Source organism: Dromaius novaehollandiae, chromosome 6 (assembly GCF_036370855.1).
Source record: "Dromaius novaehollandiae isolate bDroNov1 chromosome 6, bDroNov1.hap1, whole genome shotgun sequence".
Lineage (NCBI taxonomy): Eukaryota > Metazoa > Chordata > Aves > Casuariiformes > Dromaiidae > Dromaius > Dromaius novaehollandiae.
The window spans coordinates 46,995,319-47,012,147 of record NC_088103.1 but is presented as its reverse complement, the minus strand read 5'-3'; the positions used below and the strand labels follow the sequence as shown (position 1 = coordinate 47,012,147).

Genomic DNA, 16,829 nt, shown 5'->3' with positions numbered 1-16,829 from the left:
CTGCACGCGCGCAGGGGACAGATTTTATGTAGTTATTTCAAAATGGAAACACACTTCTTACCTTAGATATTCTTAATATAAATTTTGTGCCATTATATTATGATAAAGGGGGCTATTTTCAACCTGATCCATAATATATTAGTCAGGCAGACCTCAGTGTTTTGTTTCTTCATTCCCTGCACACTCCACTGACAATTTGCCCCTATAATTTCCATTCGATTTGCACAGCTGTTTCATCTGAGTAGCTCTGAGGATATATACACATTTAAGATTATCATTTTCAGTATCAATCATTTATGACTTTTATCATCCAAAGGAAAAATCCAAAGTGTCAGTAAAAAAAAAAAATTCAATTCATGAAATTCCTTCATCTTTGTTCAACACCACCTGTTACCAGGAAATTTAAAAATTATTTTCCTTGCCTATATGTTTGCTAATTAGAAGTAGCCATAAATGGGTATTTGCATCATGCTAATGTTGTCACATAATCTGAATGTTACATCATTATTTTGAATATAATTACAACAGGCAGGTTTGGAATGGACCTTACTAACAGTGTGAAAATTCTGATGTTAAAGATAAGGAAGAGAAACAGAAAATAATCTGAGAAAGAAAAAAACATAATACTTTGACATTTGTGCTTCTTCTTGCGATGTGAATAGCAGTAGCGGAATTTTCTGATTCCGTGTTATTTACCTTTATCCTAGAAATTAATCCTGAAGTGAACTGGATTGGAACCTGTGCTGGTAATGGATATCTACTGACACACAAGTTTGATGAAGTCTTTTGTCACTGTTTTGTACCACACGACTTGGAACACTTAACCGTTCTGGGGAAAAAGGCTTGGTCAATCCTCCTCTCCCCCAGCTCTGCAGAAGATGTTTTAACATATTACTTTAAATATTACTGATGCAGTCTGGCTGTCTCCACTCGGGACACTCCAGCACTGTAAGTTAGTTACTGAGATGTTCTTAGATCTACAGCAACAGACATTAAGGATGCAAGGTTGTAATGCACAAATGTTGCTGTCTGGATATGAATTAGAATTGTTAGTTGGGCTTTAAACACTTTCCAGTATAACAGAAGTCAAAACATGGACAAGAACTGTATGCTTCATGAAGCAGAGTGTCTATTCATGTCTTATCCGTCCTTCATAAAGAAATACAGAGCACTTGGACTTTAAAGGCTTTGCATGTGCCAAGTATTTAAGTGTATAAGGTCTGTATAACGTCATAATTATTTAAATGTATGATACTCAAGCTTTCACAAAAAGTATTTTTTTAAAACAAAAATGCAAACGAGTTCCTAAAGAGATGCATGCCCAGAAGGACCAAACTGGTTTGAGTGAATCACGCTTGTAACAGAGAAACATAAACAGCTGGTAGGCAGACGTAAGTACATGTGCTATAAACTTCAGAGTTTTAAAATGCTGACTCAAATTTTCAGCTCTTTATGTGGGAGATGATATAAAATGCAAGAGTGACAGCAACAACAACCAAAAAAAAAGAAAAAACAAAAACCAAGATAACCACTTTGATCAAGGGTATGTTCTACAATCAGAATTTTGCTTAAATTTTACATTTAAGCAAAGTGTTTTATATAAGCTTCCACTCCACTGATAAAATGTCAGATGATGACTAACCACAGTTAACTTTACATAGAAATTCCAGCATTTAAGTAATCTTATTTGTAAATGCCTTCCAATGCAAAAAAACAAAAGCAAAAACCAAACTCATGTAATTTAAACACAATACCTGATTGTATGTAACTATGAAGTCCCTTACGCTTATGGCATCTAAAAGGCTGTCATTCTTTATTTCCACGGTTATCTCTCCGTGAGTCACAGAGCCCTCTGACGGCCAGTACTGGAAGCATTTTTCCTGCAAAATTGAAAGAGAATCATAAATGTTCCTTGAAAATTTTTCCAGTTATCTAATTTTTCACGAGTCTCCACTGTAGGAGAGGTTTTAATAAACATGTTCTAAATACTTTGGAGTGGAATAGCTAACAACCCCTTGGTTTATGTAGCAATAAAGTATTTCCACAATATAGGCCATTCGGATAAAAAGGATACAGAGATGAAGGGTAGTAAATATTGCTTTATAAGCAGATTAGAATAAAATTAACACCTAAATGTGATGGAATGTTTTTTAAAAGTCTCCCAAAAGCAAACACCCAGACCCGTACTGAAACACCCCGGCGGCAGAGGGGAGCCCTGAAGCTCCAGCACTGCAGCAGAGAGGGATATAGGACGCTTTTCATTACTCCAGAACGGAATTAGGCGGGTTCGGAATAAGCCACTGGAGCTACACGCTAGCAAAACAGCGAGGGAACCTGGCAGGAGAGCTTTGCCTGCTGTTCTCCAGCCCAAGCCATCTATTCAACAGGTGCCCACTTCAGGTGTCCCTACCTGCGCTGTGCCTTCGATGGTGGACCAGGCCTGTTTACAAAGCATAATTCTCAGTAGTTTAGGCGGATTTTCTGACAGTTCAAGCAAAAAAAACAAAATTGGCCTATGCCTCATAGTGAAGCAGCACGTCATTTCAGAAAAGACAAAAAAAATCGTCTATCACTAGGATTTGCAGGAAACAAATAGTTTATCTAATGTCGACGCTCATATTTATCGCATTTTTAAAACCACGAGGAGGGTTTACAGCTGTGAATGGAAATTGCTTTGCTCGAGGATCGGAAGCTGCGCGACTCGTACCTGCTCCCTCTCCTGAACTTCTGTGAGCATCACGATAGTGTGGCACTTCCACTCCCAAACCATGCGCCAGAAGTCCTCCACGGTGTGAGGAAGCGGGCCTTGCGTGGCGATGAAGTAATCCTTCTGGCGATAGCCCTGCGCAGAAAGAACAGATGTATTTATACAGTGACACAGGATATTATTTCAAATCTGGGGTATATTTTCAAACAGTCTCCAGAATCCACCCCGAACCTGATGCAAACACCTACGCTCCTCAACAGACAACTGATCAACATTTTCAAAGTGCTGTAAGTTATGGAAAGGGAAGTAATAGCAAGTATTTTTTAGTTACTTCCCTTATTCTAGGGAGAAGAGTAAGTTAGAACCCAACTTTAGATGAGTCCAAGAGATTTACAAAGGTTAAAATACTCGAAGTATTCCCTTGAAATTATATCTATTTTTACAAGACAAAAAAAAGATGCAAAAGATGCATCGCTCAGATGTAATAGCAGAAAACACGACCGAAATGCTGCTGGTTTTCTGTTACATTAGAATACTTCTTTACTTGAAAGGTAAAGGGAGCCTGGAAAGCAGTAAAATCTGCTGTTGAAATGCCAGACTAAGAGAAGCTTTTTGAAGAACCCCGAAGGAATGCAAGTAGAGAGTGACAGGATTCAGTATTCAGAAAGACTATTATGCAGTTTCTCTCTGAACGCTACTTCAGTTGCTAAGTTTAAACTGGCTGTTTCATAATTTGAAGGCTACCTCAAATTCTCTGCACCAAATCTACAAAACATCTGGAATTTGTTCACTGCTAGAAATGCAGTAAAAAAAAATTACTCAAATTCTTAACGTAAAAGGCATAGTCATGAGATGTCAAAGGACACATTTTTGATACAATCTTTTTAGGGGAACCATAAGAATACTTGTACTCTGGAAGCATGCTTAAATCGTGGTTAAATTATTTAATTTAACGAAAAAGTTAAAATAAGAGCATAGTTTCAGGCTAGGTCATTGCAGATGACAAGCTTTCTATCCAGCTAACCCTTGGGATGATTTGAGTGCAAGAGATACGAATGATTACGCAACATGAAGTCCCACCTCGAAGCTAATGCTGAGCCACTCCTGGTTTCCCCTTCCCTTCACCCAACCAGGTGCCTGAAGTTAGATGATTTGAAAACCCCATATGTAACTAGCAGTTTCAAATTATTCCTTACAAAAATGAGTATGAATTGCAGAGGAATGTCAGATGTTAAAGCCTGGGGTTTGGGAAAGCATTTGAGAGCATGAGATGAACACAGTGATAAGGCAGAAGTGACCCCACTGAAATCAGGGGAGAAATGGCTTTATTCTGATTTTATGTGAAAGAGGATCATCAGCTCCTGCAATTCCCTGTCCACGTGAGTTCACCTTGTCTGCCTGCAGAAAAGGCAATTCCTGACTCTGGGCCATACTTTATGGCTTCTTAGAGTCACGGCTGAAGGACTCGCATTCTGCAGCGCTAGCTAACGGAGAGGATCTCACGACGAGAATATTAAAGAACATTAACAACTGCAGTTATTAGCCGTGCTGCAGAATTACCATATAACTCACTTTCTGAGCTGCAGCTCTATTTACATACGGATATGATCTTCATAACGAGTATCCAAGATCCTCAATCACTAATAGGGTTTTATTGCTTAAGGATATAATTAATTCTCATATTTAAATAAAACTGAAACACAATAGATGACGTTGCCCAAGCTTCCCACAGCAAGGCAGGAACAAAGTTAGGAATTAAGCCAGGTCTCCCCAGGTAAATCGAATCTCCCAAACACTGTGATATCCTTTCCCCATACTAAATATACCGGTGTTTTGCTTTGCAAGTCAGCAAAGTGCACACTCAGTTTATTTTTTAACCTGCATGCAGATAATGAAGCAGTTAGCTCCAATTACAACTGTTAGTTGTAGAGCTAATTAATCTGTTTCACTGTTTGTTTTCTTAGGATTTAACAAAAACCTTAGTTTATAAACCTAACCACAACAAGAATGTTTAAATTACATAACTCTCTAAACTGAAATTGAAAACATTGGAGTAAGATAAGAAATGCATCTGGAATCTCTCACAAGCAAAACCAAAACAAAAATGCTAATGTTCTTCATAAGCAAAGTTGATAGTGTCTCTTTAAAAGGACTCATCTGCAACAACAAAATATTTGACTTTCAGTTTAAGTACATTAAAATTTTTATACGTACATCTATGAAGGACGCATTGATGTAGTCTGTATACTCTTGACCTCTTTTCATTGACAGAATCACTCTATTAAAATCATCTGAAAAATAAAAACAAATATCTATTCTCTCTTTTGCCAACTGTACGTTGACTGCTCCATTATTACATTTGTGAAAGAACAACGACGATGACAAATTTGTCTGAAAGCCAGGAAAAAGGACTTAGAGGTCTTATCCAGGATTTACTGAGTGCGTGGCGGAGGGTGCTCGCGTTCCTGCTGTTTGTTTTTCCGTTCACACAGGATATGTCAAGCAAGCTCGGAAACTTTCGTTTTCACATGCGGACATTACAACGCTGCTCAGGAGGATGCAGGGGAGCACAGCGAACCACGAGGGATGGCTGTTGAAACGCTGGAACTGCTGAATTATTTCATCCAGTCCTGAGAAATATCTGATCATAATATATTTTATGTTGAAAAAGTGGGAAAAAAAAAAAAAAAAGCAGTAAGGCCAGAATTAATTGCTTGCAGACATTTTGCAAGGACACTGCCATACTGCTGTTACTGTCAAGAAAGTTCTCCAGAACCTTTAGCCCAGACCTGCCTGCAAAGGAGGCGGCAAAACCAAAGGGAAGGCTAACTGAAACCCTGTCCTGGCTGAAAAAGAAACAGAACTACCAGGCAGGACAGCACAACCAGGTCTTGAAAGGACTGGAATTACACAGGCAGAGAAATTCAGTCGTCTTCTCTTGAAAACGTATGTAGTAATTATTGCAGACATGCAGTTTCCAGGCCTGGGCAGGGCTCTGCTCTTGAGCTCAGCCCAACACAGCTACGTTCTCACGTGAGATGTGGAGCTACCAGCAGAGAGCCATAAAGTCTACTTACAACAACACTGCAATAATCATATATTTATAACACTCGTTTCTATAGATACGAAACTGATCGTCTTACATGGAATAATCTGGATGACTCTGGCTTTCTTCATGTTTGCTGGAAGATTGCCAGTTCTCATGTTTTCCTTCATTATTCGAACGTTTGTTAATTTCTGTAATAAAACACAGAGATTCGGGTAAGGGCCAGCTGAAACGGACGCAGTTCTCTCTCACCTTTCATAAAATCAGCCGCTTCTGAAAACGTTTGCCTTTTTGTCTAGCGACTGCCATTTCTGTCTCTCCAGCCTTTGAGCAACGAGAGGAAGATTGAGGAGGACGCCGAGCATCATTTAGCCGTGGCATCTCCAGCCGCAGCTCGGCAGTTTTGTCTAAAGGAACTGGAGCATGCCGAGCACCAGCGTCAGCCTTCTCATTTCCACACATGGATCGCAAAAGGCCAGCATTTTCGGTTTCTCCATTTGGGTTTTCTCTGAATAGAAATGCTAGATATTCAGCGCGAGATCTGAAAATTCAGAGTAATCCACTCTATAGTCACGACTAAGTTAACATTTCTGTTGACTTGTTAATTAGGTGCGATGTAAATCCAGCTCCATTTTCCAGCATTATCTGATCTGACATCTAGCATATGGCCAAACGAATAGTTCCACTTTACTTTTATAAGCAAAAATTAGTGAATGCATATAGGAAAAGGTCAGTAAAGTGATGTCACCTTCAATCAGCATTTTTAAGAACAGAATGTTAAAGCAAGGCCCAGAACTTGTCCCGCCAGGTTCCACCCATCACAGGCACACGATAAAATAAACGAGTTGTTCAGTTTGGACAGGTTTTTTTTCTTTTCCTTTTTTTTTTTTTTTAAGGTCATACTTTTCCATTTTTGAGGTATCTTTTTTGAGGTATCTTTTTGTTGAAATCTTAGGGCAAAGGCCTTCCATACTTACTTTAAATTCTTCTTCTAGCCCTATTTTGACAAGATTTGGTGCTGTACTGTGGGATGTCTGTAGATGTTTTTCTAAGGATGACACATCTAGTTCCGTGTCCCCATAGAGGTAGTATTCAAGTAAGGCTTGATAAATGAATGAATATTGCATCTGCAAGGAACAAACAATAAGCACGTAAGTAGAGTGAAAGCAGTGAAGTGAAATTGTATCAAATCTGGCATTTCCTTTACTCTCAGTTGTTCGACAGTCATCAAAATACAGTTTAAGCTAAAACAGAGTTTTCTATTATATCACTCGCATTCTATAAAATTCCATCCTGTTATGTACAGGGAAAACATGGATGTGATTGCTAAATAAAATGTGCCTTATGGTGGTTTTATCACAGCCCTAACTTGTCTGGATCTTCCTCCCCAACCTTCTCCTGGGTTTTGTTCAGTTTGCAATAATCCAGCTGCATGACAGGACGGGAAATACTGGGGTGCATGTCAGAGCAGGGATGTAGAGGCATGTGCTACTTGCAACTTGAAAAGTGGTAATTCCAGCCGGTTAACGTCTACTTACGTCAGTCTGAACCATTTGTGGACGCTGATTCCGGATTCTTGAAACAAACTCAAAAACATCAACTCTCTGTTCGTCGTGCATCATGTCTATTATGGCATCTATAACGATAAACGTGCCTGTTCGACCCACGCCAGCACTTCAAGAGAAAAAGAGACACTTAAATGAACTACAGGGACTTCACCAGTTGCTACAGCAAAGACACAGGTAGAACTTAGGCTGTTTATACTGGATTGAAATACTGGGAAATATAAAGTTTCATTTTTGACCTCAATAGCGGTATCAATACAAAAGGAGCTCAGTTTTTAAACAGAAAATGTCACCCTTTTTTCCAGCTCAGAAATGATAAGATTGAAATTATATTAGAAAAGATCTTTGGAAAAAAGATTGTATTTGACCATCTATAATTATGCAGTCTAAGGAAAGGATGGACTTTCCAATATTTTTTCTTACTTCTGAGATCTTTTTTGTGTGGTTGCTGTTGCATGTTATTTTGAAAATGTTACGTTGTTAACAAGTTCTACACTGTTTAATAGAGCTATCCCAAAATATTGTTTTACATGTCCTTCAACAGCCACGAGAGGGAGCAAGATTATCATGAATTACGCTACTTGAATGCCTTTCAGCTCTTCCTCTCAGAGGAAAAGGGCATGGCATCCTGTGCTAGGCATTAATAGCTCTCCTTTAACCTTCTGTTCGCTTATTTTATACAGCAACTGCTGTAATGTCAGAAAAACACCTTCTAAAAAAATGACAAAAATTTCTCCCCTCATCCCAGTGTTCCCAAATATACAGACTAACTTTCAGCAAGGAAACACTAAGTTTTAAATAATACCAGAAAAACTAATGGCATGCATAGTGCTACTAATTGCATATATAGCGCTACATGGTTCATACGTGTATATATATATGTACACACACATAGTCTTATGCGCAAATGCTATGTAAAAAAATCAAAATACTATTCCAAGTCTGCTTGGAATGATGTTCAGTCTGCTGAAGCAAGCAGGGAAATCAAGGAACTCGGCTCTCCACTGAAATTTCACCAAACTTCTTCAAGGTACAAAGTCCCATTGTAACCTTCTGCCTCCAAATTCCTTTACACTTACTCATTGATTTGGCAGGTTTTTCTCCTTTCCCTCATGCTTGTCCCCTCTTCCAGCCATTTCCTCTTCTCCCTGCCCTCCCGCTGCTGGAGCAGCGCTTGCCCCCCGTGCCCCTCGCTTCCTCACATTCGTACGCGACCGCTACGGAGGAGTCCACCTCAGCCTCTCCTACTTGCCTGACTCACAGTTTAGCAGCTATTTTCCTCTTCCTGCCCTGGAAGCCACCTCCGAGCGTGGCTTGCTCACCTCCAGCTCCCGCTTGTCCTTCACGTACACCCGCCGAGCCCTGCTCTCAGCCCCCCCATGGCGTCCTGACTGCTCTTCCCTCTGCAGACACCATCCCTCTTTCCACATCCATCTTCCCTCGTGCACTTAACTCTTTCACCGCCTCACGGCTAGCTCTCTTCAGGTTAGCTTTGCTCCCTCAAACCTTGCACGTTCTTGCTAAAGCTGGAAACTTCGTCATTGACACTTGCCTCAAAACCTCACCGATTTTATCCATCTTTACCCTCCTTTAGGGTCTCCTGTACTCTGTTATTCCTCCTCAATTTCTTTCTCTGCTTGAGAGAGTAACATATGAAAAAACGTATTTTGGTAGAAACTTCCAACTCCCCCTCCACATTCTCCCTGCTGTTCTTCACTTCCAAGTGCTCAGTCAGCCCCGTATTAACGTAAAAGACTAACTGGGCTGCTTTTGTTCCGAACGACTGGCTGACGTCTCTCCAAAGGCTCGCTCAGCAACGCACCGCTCCTATCGATGAGTTTCCCTTTCCTTTTCCCAGCAATTCCATAGTGTCACATCCTGAGCAGCAAAGGAAGTTAAGTGTCACCTTTCCCAATCTTTCTTTCTAAAGCATACGGAAGCACCGTACTAGTCCCAAACACTGACACGTAACGGTGCTATTGCGTTCCGCTGGATCACTACACTTAGGTCGCTGCATATGTGCAATGAGAGATGTTCTATTTTTACCATTCCTTACCATCACCTACTTCGGTTAGTTAGTCTAAGTACAGACCGTCCCCTGGTGAAAAACAAAGCTCAAACCCAGTGTTAGCCTCCACTGAACATCACAGAAAAAGGCTGTATGTGGGTTTTCATAGGAAAGACTAAGCGAGACAACTACAGTCTTATTCTTCCTTCCTAAACTTTGCTTTAAAGACTCTTATGAATGGTAACACAGCAAGGTCTGTGTGGAAATGAAGAAACAACAGGCTGGCTGGTCATGACAACCGTGCTCTTTCTCAATGGTGCACAGTGAATCTTCAAAGGCTCTTTGAGAGCATTTCTAGACGCCTAACACAAGCGGCAGCAAAGAATGAAATGCATGAAACTAAAACCGTTTCCTGAAAAACAAAGGCCAGAAGGACAAAGGTGTTATTCTTTTCTTTCGATTCTAATCTCAATAATGGTTCCTGAGAAGACACTTCTTGCTTAGCTGTAAGCCTACAGCTGCTGTAGAGATCGTAATTATTCTTTTAAAACTGATTTGGAGTTTGTTTGTTGTTTTATTAAATTTCCAAGAGTTTAGCAGAAACCTTTAAAAGCAAGAAACTCAAGTATTGGTGACTGAATAAGTACAAACATATTCTACATTGGTATACCAGTACACTTTCAAAATTGCAGCATTTAAATCTTTTAAATGCAAGTCTTCATTTAAAAATTTCTACTCATTTAATGGATAATTTATATAGCAAATGACAATTTTGTTGTGGGAAAAGTGAGGGATGAATTCTCAGAGGAGCAGCTAGTGGCAAAGGTCGCAGATTCGTATTACAAGTCTGTTTTCTGACAAAGAACGTATTTATGCCAAAGACTGGATCTCACTCATGGATAAAAAAAACTTCTGCTTCAGTATTAAAGTGACAGCAAAGACAGATCTTTTGAATTCGTTCTTACCTTGGGCTATAAAAAAAAAACCTTTGCATATTATTGCAACTTTTTTTCTTTTTTAAAAAACAAAACAAACTTTGTAGCCTCCAAGAGAAACTTAAATATTTAGCCTTGGCGTTTTATACACAATTCCAGTCTGAGCTAACAGAGTGGCTTAGAGAGCACATACGTACCTACAGTGTACTACAATTGGTCCGGCGTGGGCAGGATTCAGTGTTTTGACTTTTTTCAGGAATTTCAGCATCCCGATAGGTGTGAAAGGCACTCCAAAATCAGGCCAGCTGGTAAAATGAAGCTGTGTAACAAGCCTTGGAGCTTTACAACCGTCGTGAAGCTGCCAGGAACACACAGGCTCTGAGTTTGACATTTCAAACTTCATGCAAAGATTTATAAACAAACTACTATACTTATTTATTACTTTTATTCCTTCAACATTTAGACCCTGAGTCAAAGATTAGGAGCTTACAGTGCATGTACAATACAAGCAGAGTAAAATTACCATATATTATTTTTTCAGTGAATACCGGAATAATCCCAGGACAAGATACATGAAGAATGAGATTCACAATTTATGTTAACGATGGATCAGATCTGAAGTCTTTTTTCCACTTATCAAATCCCTATGACACTTCTTTTAACAGCCTCAGGTGACACTCACAAAATTTGGTCTAAATCTTCAAGATCTGCGTCAACCACGAGATGCAAAATGCCAACTTTTACAAGCTGTTTTATAATGAGAAGGATAAAGATGTGGACACAGATCTGACAACACCACCTTAGAGGCCAATTATGAGTACTACTGGGTTGAATCTCACCAGTCTACATTATGCATGAAGAATGAAAGAAGAAGAGTCATGGAGTTAAGGAGAAGAGCTAATGGCCATCTACTGACAGTTTCAGAAACTGATGTGCTCTCTAAGATTAAAGAGGAGATACTGCAGAAGCAACGGCAGTAAAAACCATCTCCAAGGCCAGTCAATCCCCTCCCTTTTTTTTTTTCCCCTTCTCCTTTTGTTCTTAAGGCTGTTAGCCATAGTGCTAATCAAGGCCATTTATTTCAATTTGGGGAACTGGCTTGTTCAGTAAGCCTACATGGTCTCCATCAACGGAGAACCAAATCTTACAAACACATATTCGGTAGAGATCAACAAGTGAAAGGCATCCATTTCCGTTCATAAATGTCCAGCTCTTCAGCTTATCCACAGCGCTTGTATTTCCTTACTGTTGCATCGTTCCCACTCTGCTTTCTGAGCATGGTTTCCACGAGCATCTTTATCAGCAATGCCTTATCAGTGATCACTAGTCCCACTAAAGTAATCTCCACCCAAAATCAGCAATGAATGCTTTACAGCTCAGAACCTCTACCTAAGGCTGAATGAGTCAACACGCATTTTTTGGAGGACTTCACTAGCTCTCCCTGTAGCTTTGCACGGCAGTAACGTGGTTTAGCACCTCTCCTCAGGCACGCTAGCTGAACTAAATATTGTGGGTGAACCTGAAGACTTCGCTCTGAATTGGGTGGTCGTTACGGTACAAACATGACCCTCCCTTAAGGGAGGAGACTCTCAAGGAATTTGCCCCCCTTACAGGGCAACACACAGTGGACCTACACGAAGCCACCACGACTGTCCTCTCCTGTGGTCTTTTGGACACAGACAAAGCTTTAATTTGTGCACAAGAACAACGATGTGGCAGAAATCAAGAAGCTCTAATACTGTCTGACTTTGGCCAGCTAATATCCACAGACTACTCCAAATACCCACGTATATCCAAATTTACTCTTTTTTATTTAATCTATGCAATTTGTCCCCGAAAAGGTCAGACCACCGCTCCTATGCCCCCTCCCTGCCGATCCAAATGACTGACTGCGGATGGCACGTGGCTACAGACAAGACCAAAACCGAGGGCAGCCTACTACAACCCACTGAGTTGCGGCAGACACTGAACGTGCCGTAAATATATTTAACCAATCTGCTAAATTTCTTTTAAGCAAACATTTTACACTGTGGCAATTTGCTTTAAAAATTAAAGTGAAGACCCAGCAAGAACGTTGTTACTTACGGACTGAACGCAGAACTTGCGAATGGTGTAGTCCACGAGGACTATACAATCTTCCACTGACACGCGGATATTCCCGTAAGTCCAGCACCCTTGATCAGGCCAATACTGGTAACACTTGTCCTACAGAAACACACGGTCTGTTTTATACTACTGAGACCAATTTCCTTATTGGTCACACAGAGAATAAAGCAGTTATTTAAAAATAAAATACATAAGTCTGTATACAAATATATAGAGTTTAATTATCTGACATAATACAACTTTTAACACTTTGCTCAGACTACTGATGCTTTTATTTACACAGAGAAGGGCAAGAAGAGCTTTGCAGGTTTGTTTTTTTTTTTTAAACCAGATGGACCTGAACAATGGTTTTTTGGGGGGGGGGGGGGTTGTTTGTTTGGGTTTTTTTTGGTTGGTTTTTTTTTTGGCTTGGGAGGTTTTCAGATAGTAGAGAGAGGATTTTTTGATCTCTCGACCCTTTATTTTTAAGCTTTAGGTGCAGTCAGTGAGAAATGCAAGGTAGTCCTCACGTAGGAGTCATCAGGAATATCAAGTTTTAGCAGCTCTGGCTTCTCATATTAGAAACAGGCTCTTATTATAGACTGCCTTTGCTGTTTGAGCTCGGCATGGCAATACTACAATTACAGTAAGATAAAGTAGGAGTACCACCTTGAACAGACAAAAAAGGAACGCCTTTCCTCATAATTGCTCTCAGCTCAGAGTCTCTTGATGATCTTTTCTTTATTGTTGTAAAAAAAATGCACAAAATAGTTATAAAAGCGCACTTGCAAACACTGATACGGTATATCAGTTATCACAAATGCGTCCCCACCTCCTTCCCAAGGAAGGTAAACTACTGGACTTTATCAACATTATTTCACAATTGGCAGGAGAGGTCACCCTTGAGCAGTGGAAAAAAGGTAGTATTTTCAGCAACTAGATAATATTCCCTCTGCTCCATCTCCTTGCTTTCACAGCTACAGGGGAAAGGCAAGGTTGATTTGGGGCGTACGTGTTTTTAAGAAGTTTACATATTTCAGCTGAGAATGCAGCACGATCAGCATAGCAAACTGTCCCCAAGTAAAAAATAAATAAATAAATAAATAAAAATTAAAAGCATCTCTTTTCAAAGGTATTTTTGATGGTGCATTTCCTTAATGTTTTTTAACTTAGCTTCTTTAATCTCTGAAGCAAAGACATTAAACACATTAGCATTTTAACAAGTGAGAGCCAACGTTCAGCCAACACCCTTAGAAAGCCTAACGCAACAGGAGGAGAGGACGAGTTGGGGGGAATGTGGGAACACGGAGTAACAGAATTACTCTCATAGGAAAGAGGGATTGTTTTTTAATTGTTAATTGCATATGCCAAAAAAATCATTTTGAAACATAATACTCAAAGAATAATGTTTCAATCTTCATTTCTAGCCAAAAGAGTCCAAGTCCAGCCTTACTTGCACTGTGCCAAGAAAAGAATTTGCCTTTGGCTATGACAAATGGGCTACACAGGACAAAATTACCGTCAGGTATTTCTCCTCGATATCTACTTACAAAACTTTTATTTTGGAAATTAAAACTATGTTTGTGAGCAGAAACTCAGATGTGCTGAAAGGGACTGGGAAAAGAAGTGGTTAGAAATACTAACGGCCAAACGCCAAGCTGCCCCAGCCTGCTCGTTTTTGGAGCATTCTTTTTAAGGAAGATCCTCAATCAAACTGCAATTTACTCACCTCTTTTCTTTCTTTCAAGTTTGTTAACATGACGATAACTGCAGACTTCTGCTCCCATATCATCCTCCAGAAATCACTGACTGTTTCCTGTTTAGGTCCTGAATACACAGAATACAGTTCCATTTAAGAGACATAAAAAAGACCAGGAGCATCACAGCTGCTGCTGCCCACCCACAGCTAGGTTGGCTATAGAATTCCCAGCTTTTGAATAGACCATATAGTCCTTTAAAAAATCCTGTTTTCTTTTACACCGTTATATGCACTGACGCTTTTACTGTATCATGTGGGCTGTGTCATTTCTAAGCAGTCCTGGAAACTCCGGTAATCCCCACGGGATCCAGCAAGAGGGCTCAGAGGGGATGACAAAGGACGATTTGTCATGACGCCGCTCTCCCTATCCGCTCTAACATGATTTTTCCTCCTTTAAACCCTCAGTAAGTGGTTGGAAAAAAGAAAAAAAAAAGGGGAAAAAGAAAAGGAGACAGATAGAGAAAGAAGTAGACCTCTCCTTTGCTAAGGGGAGGAGCAGAAACTTTAGGTCCAAAGGCAGTAGGTTACCGTACGCTCACTTCATTTTTAATTAAACTGTCACCTCTAAATCCCTTCTCATATTTGTCCATCATCTGCCCCTGAAGATAGCCTTAAGACATTTCTAATGTTAAACATTTTTAATCATAAAATGTACACAACGGAGAGATGAAAATAAATTACCTTGTGCCGCTATGAATTTATTCTTTTCTTTGTAACCCTAAGGAAATAAATATCATGGGAGTTAAAAGATGAAATGCCAGCGTGCACTAGAAGACAAATACCTATTTAATATTAATTTCTAGTCAAAACCAGCAGCTTGGCTAACAGTGGGAAACTGTTAACTTACATCTATGTAGGATGCATTAATGTAGTCTGAAGATGGGACGCCATCTATTTGGGTCAAAATCACTCTGGAGTGATCATCTGGAAGAAAACGCATTACAAGCACATTTACATCAGAGCTACAGTTCTTGAAGCAATTCAAAATACGTTAGTTCTTGGTGACTATCAGGGCAAGGAAAGCAACCATATCGCAAAGCACAGGTCAAACGAGCTACTCCCCACAAGCCATGTCCTGTCGACTTCACGCTGATGGGTTTTGGTGTTCCTCAGCTTCGTTTGAGCATTTTGTTCCCAGCTCCAATTGGGAAACTTCCGCCACAGGAATCTTGCTCTGCTCCCACCCCTGAAGGTCACTGGGACTGCGTCTGGAGAACACCGGCAGCCCAAACTTGCCCATATTTTATTGCCCCCAAACCCACCTAAGATAGTGAAATACCAGTTTGACATATTCTATTTTGGTAGAACTCCTTCTGAGGTTTTATCTCACAGCACCCCATTACCATTAAAGAAAAGCATAACGGATGATGATCATCAGCTAGAGAGACACCACAGCCAAAGAAGCAGTTTTTGCACAAACAAATATATAAAGAACATTTGCGATAGGCAAAATTACATTACTGGAGTAGGTCCAGCCAAGGAGCATCATCAGAACCACACAGTTGCCACGTGGACAACTGGCTGATTTAAAATAAATAAAAGGTAGCATCTTACAAGGAAGGATGTTAGGATATCTGTTTTTCTCCCTGTTTTCTTCCTTGTTTGCCATTTCAAATGTTCCCTGCACGTGTCCAGGTGTCAATGACTACAAGAGAAAAAAAACATCACACTCAAAGTCAGGGTGTTATAACAGGGCTAAACATTAACTGCACGTGGCTCTCAGAAAAGCCACATTTTTACATGATGTCTCACATCCAACAGAATTAAACACGTTTTAATTTCTTTATTTAAATAGCTTTCCCTCATTAATCTAAAATCGGAAATGATGCCCTGGTAGCTTTCACCACGGAAAACCAGTTCAGCAGTTTTGAAGGAATACGTTGTTTTTCCACCGGCAATCGCAGCTATTCAGAAGGTCGTCAGAAGGGGCGTTTCTGCTGGAAAATGCCATCTGCCGTAGTGACTCAGAGGCCTGTGACCCCGTCACGTGGGTGCGGATGCATCACCCTCTCCAGCTCGGCATCGGTACCTATTTTAGCAGTCACATTTTGGGACACAAAGGGCGCTTGGCTGCTAATAGCTCAGCGCGACGCGTCGTGGCGCGGTGCCGCGGCGAGGGCCGAGCTCTGGCAGACGTGGGGGACAGCAACGTCGTGCTTCTCCCGCACTGAAACTCGCCCTGAGAGCCCAAGCTGCGCTTCTGCTGGTAATCAGCCAAATCTAAGATTGCAGATAAATATAGTCGTGTGCTAAATTAAAAAAAAAAACCAGCCTTGCAGAGCAATTGAGTGAGAACAAGCAGCAAAGCAGAAGACACTTCAACACGAGGATGAAGAAGGGCGATGAACAAAGTCACAGGCACCGACGTGGCACCTTCCCGTCTCCGCAGCCCCGCCAGGCAGAGCTCGGCCGCTGCGGAAAAGCCCATGGAAATGCCATCTTCTCCGCGCACGCTGGGGTGACGGCCGCTACGGCGAAAGCCCAGGTGAAAGCAAGGGAGATGGCTGCACCAGGGGAGCTGCATGAGGCTCCCCATCCACTACGCTCGGCGCGAATACACACGGAACCGAGAACGGAGCCTCATCGAGCTGCTCCCATTAAACACCCAAAAAATGTCCGTGCGTGGTGCCACGCCGAGGTGAAACCCCAAGGCAGAACCGCCTTCCGCCACCCTCCTCCTGCTCCTCCACCTCCCACCAAGCGGGCCAGGCCAGAACGGTCCTT

General features: G+C 40.9%; 1 protein-coding gene across 3 annotated transcripts in view; it reads right to left on the bottom strand.

Annotated features, from left to right (window-relative positions):
• The window catches only part of PTPRE (protein tyrosine phosphatase receptor type E), an 83,745-nt gene that overhangs the window by 11,480 nt on the left and 55,436 nt on the right, over positions 1-16,829 (bottom strand). For all 3 annotated transcript variants that reach the window (XM_064514381.1, XM_064514380.1, XM_026115841.2), the window contains 12 exons: positions 15,660-15,750; positions 14,953-15,029; positions 14,787-14,823; positions 14,076-14,173; positions 12,347-12,466; positions 10,459-10,619; positions 7,292-7,427; positions 6,731-6,880; positions 5,851-5,944; positions 4,922-4,998; positions 2,708-2,842; positions 1,755-1,880 (listed from right to left, as the gene is read on the bottom strand). In XM_064514381.1, the coding sequence (XP_064370451.1) occupies positions 1,755-1,880; positions 2,708-2,842; positions 4,922-4,998; positions 5,851-5,944; positions 6,731-6,880; positions 7,292-7,427; positions 10,459-10,619; positions 12,347-12,466; positions 14,076-14,173; positions 14,787-14,823; positions 14,953-15,029; positions 15,660-15,750 (1,302 nt within the window). The remainder of the gene's footprint in view (positions 1-1,754; positions 1,881-2,707; positions 2,843-4,921; positions 4,999-5,850; positions 5,945-6,730; positions 6,881-7,291; positions 7,428-10,458; positions 10,620-12,346; positions 12,467-14,075; positions 14,174-14,786; positions 14,824-14,952; positions 15,030-15,659; positions 15,751-16,829) is intronic.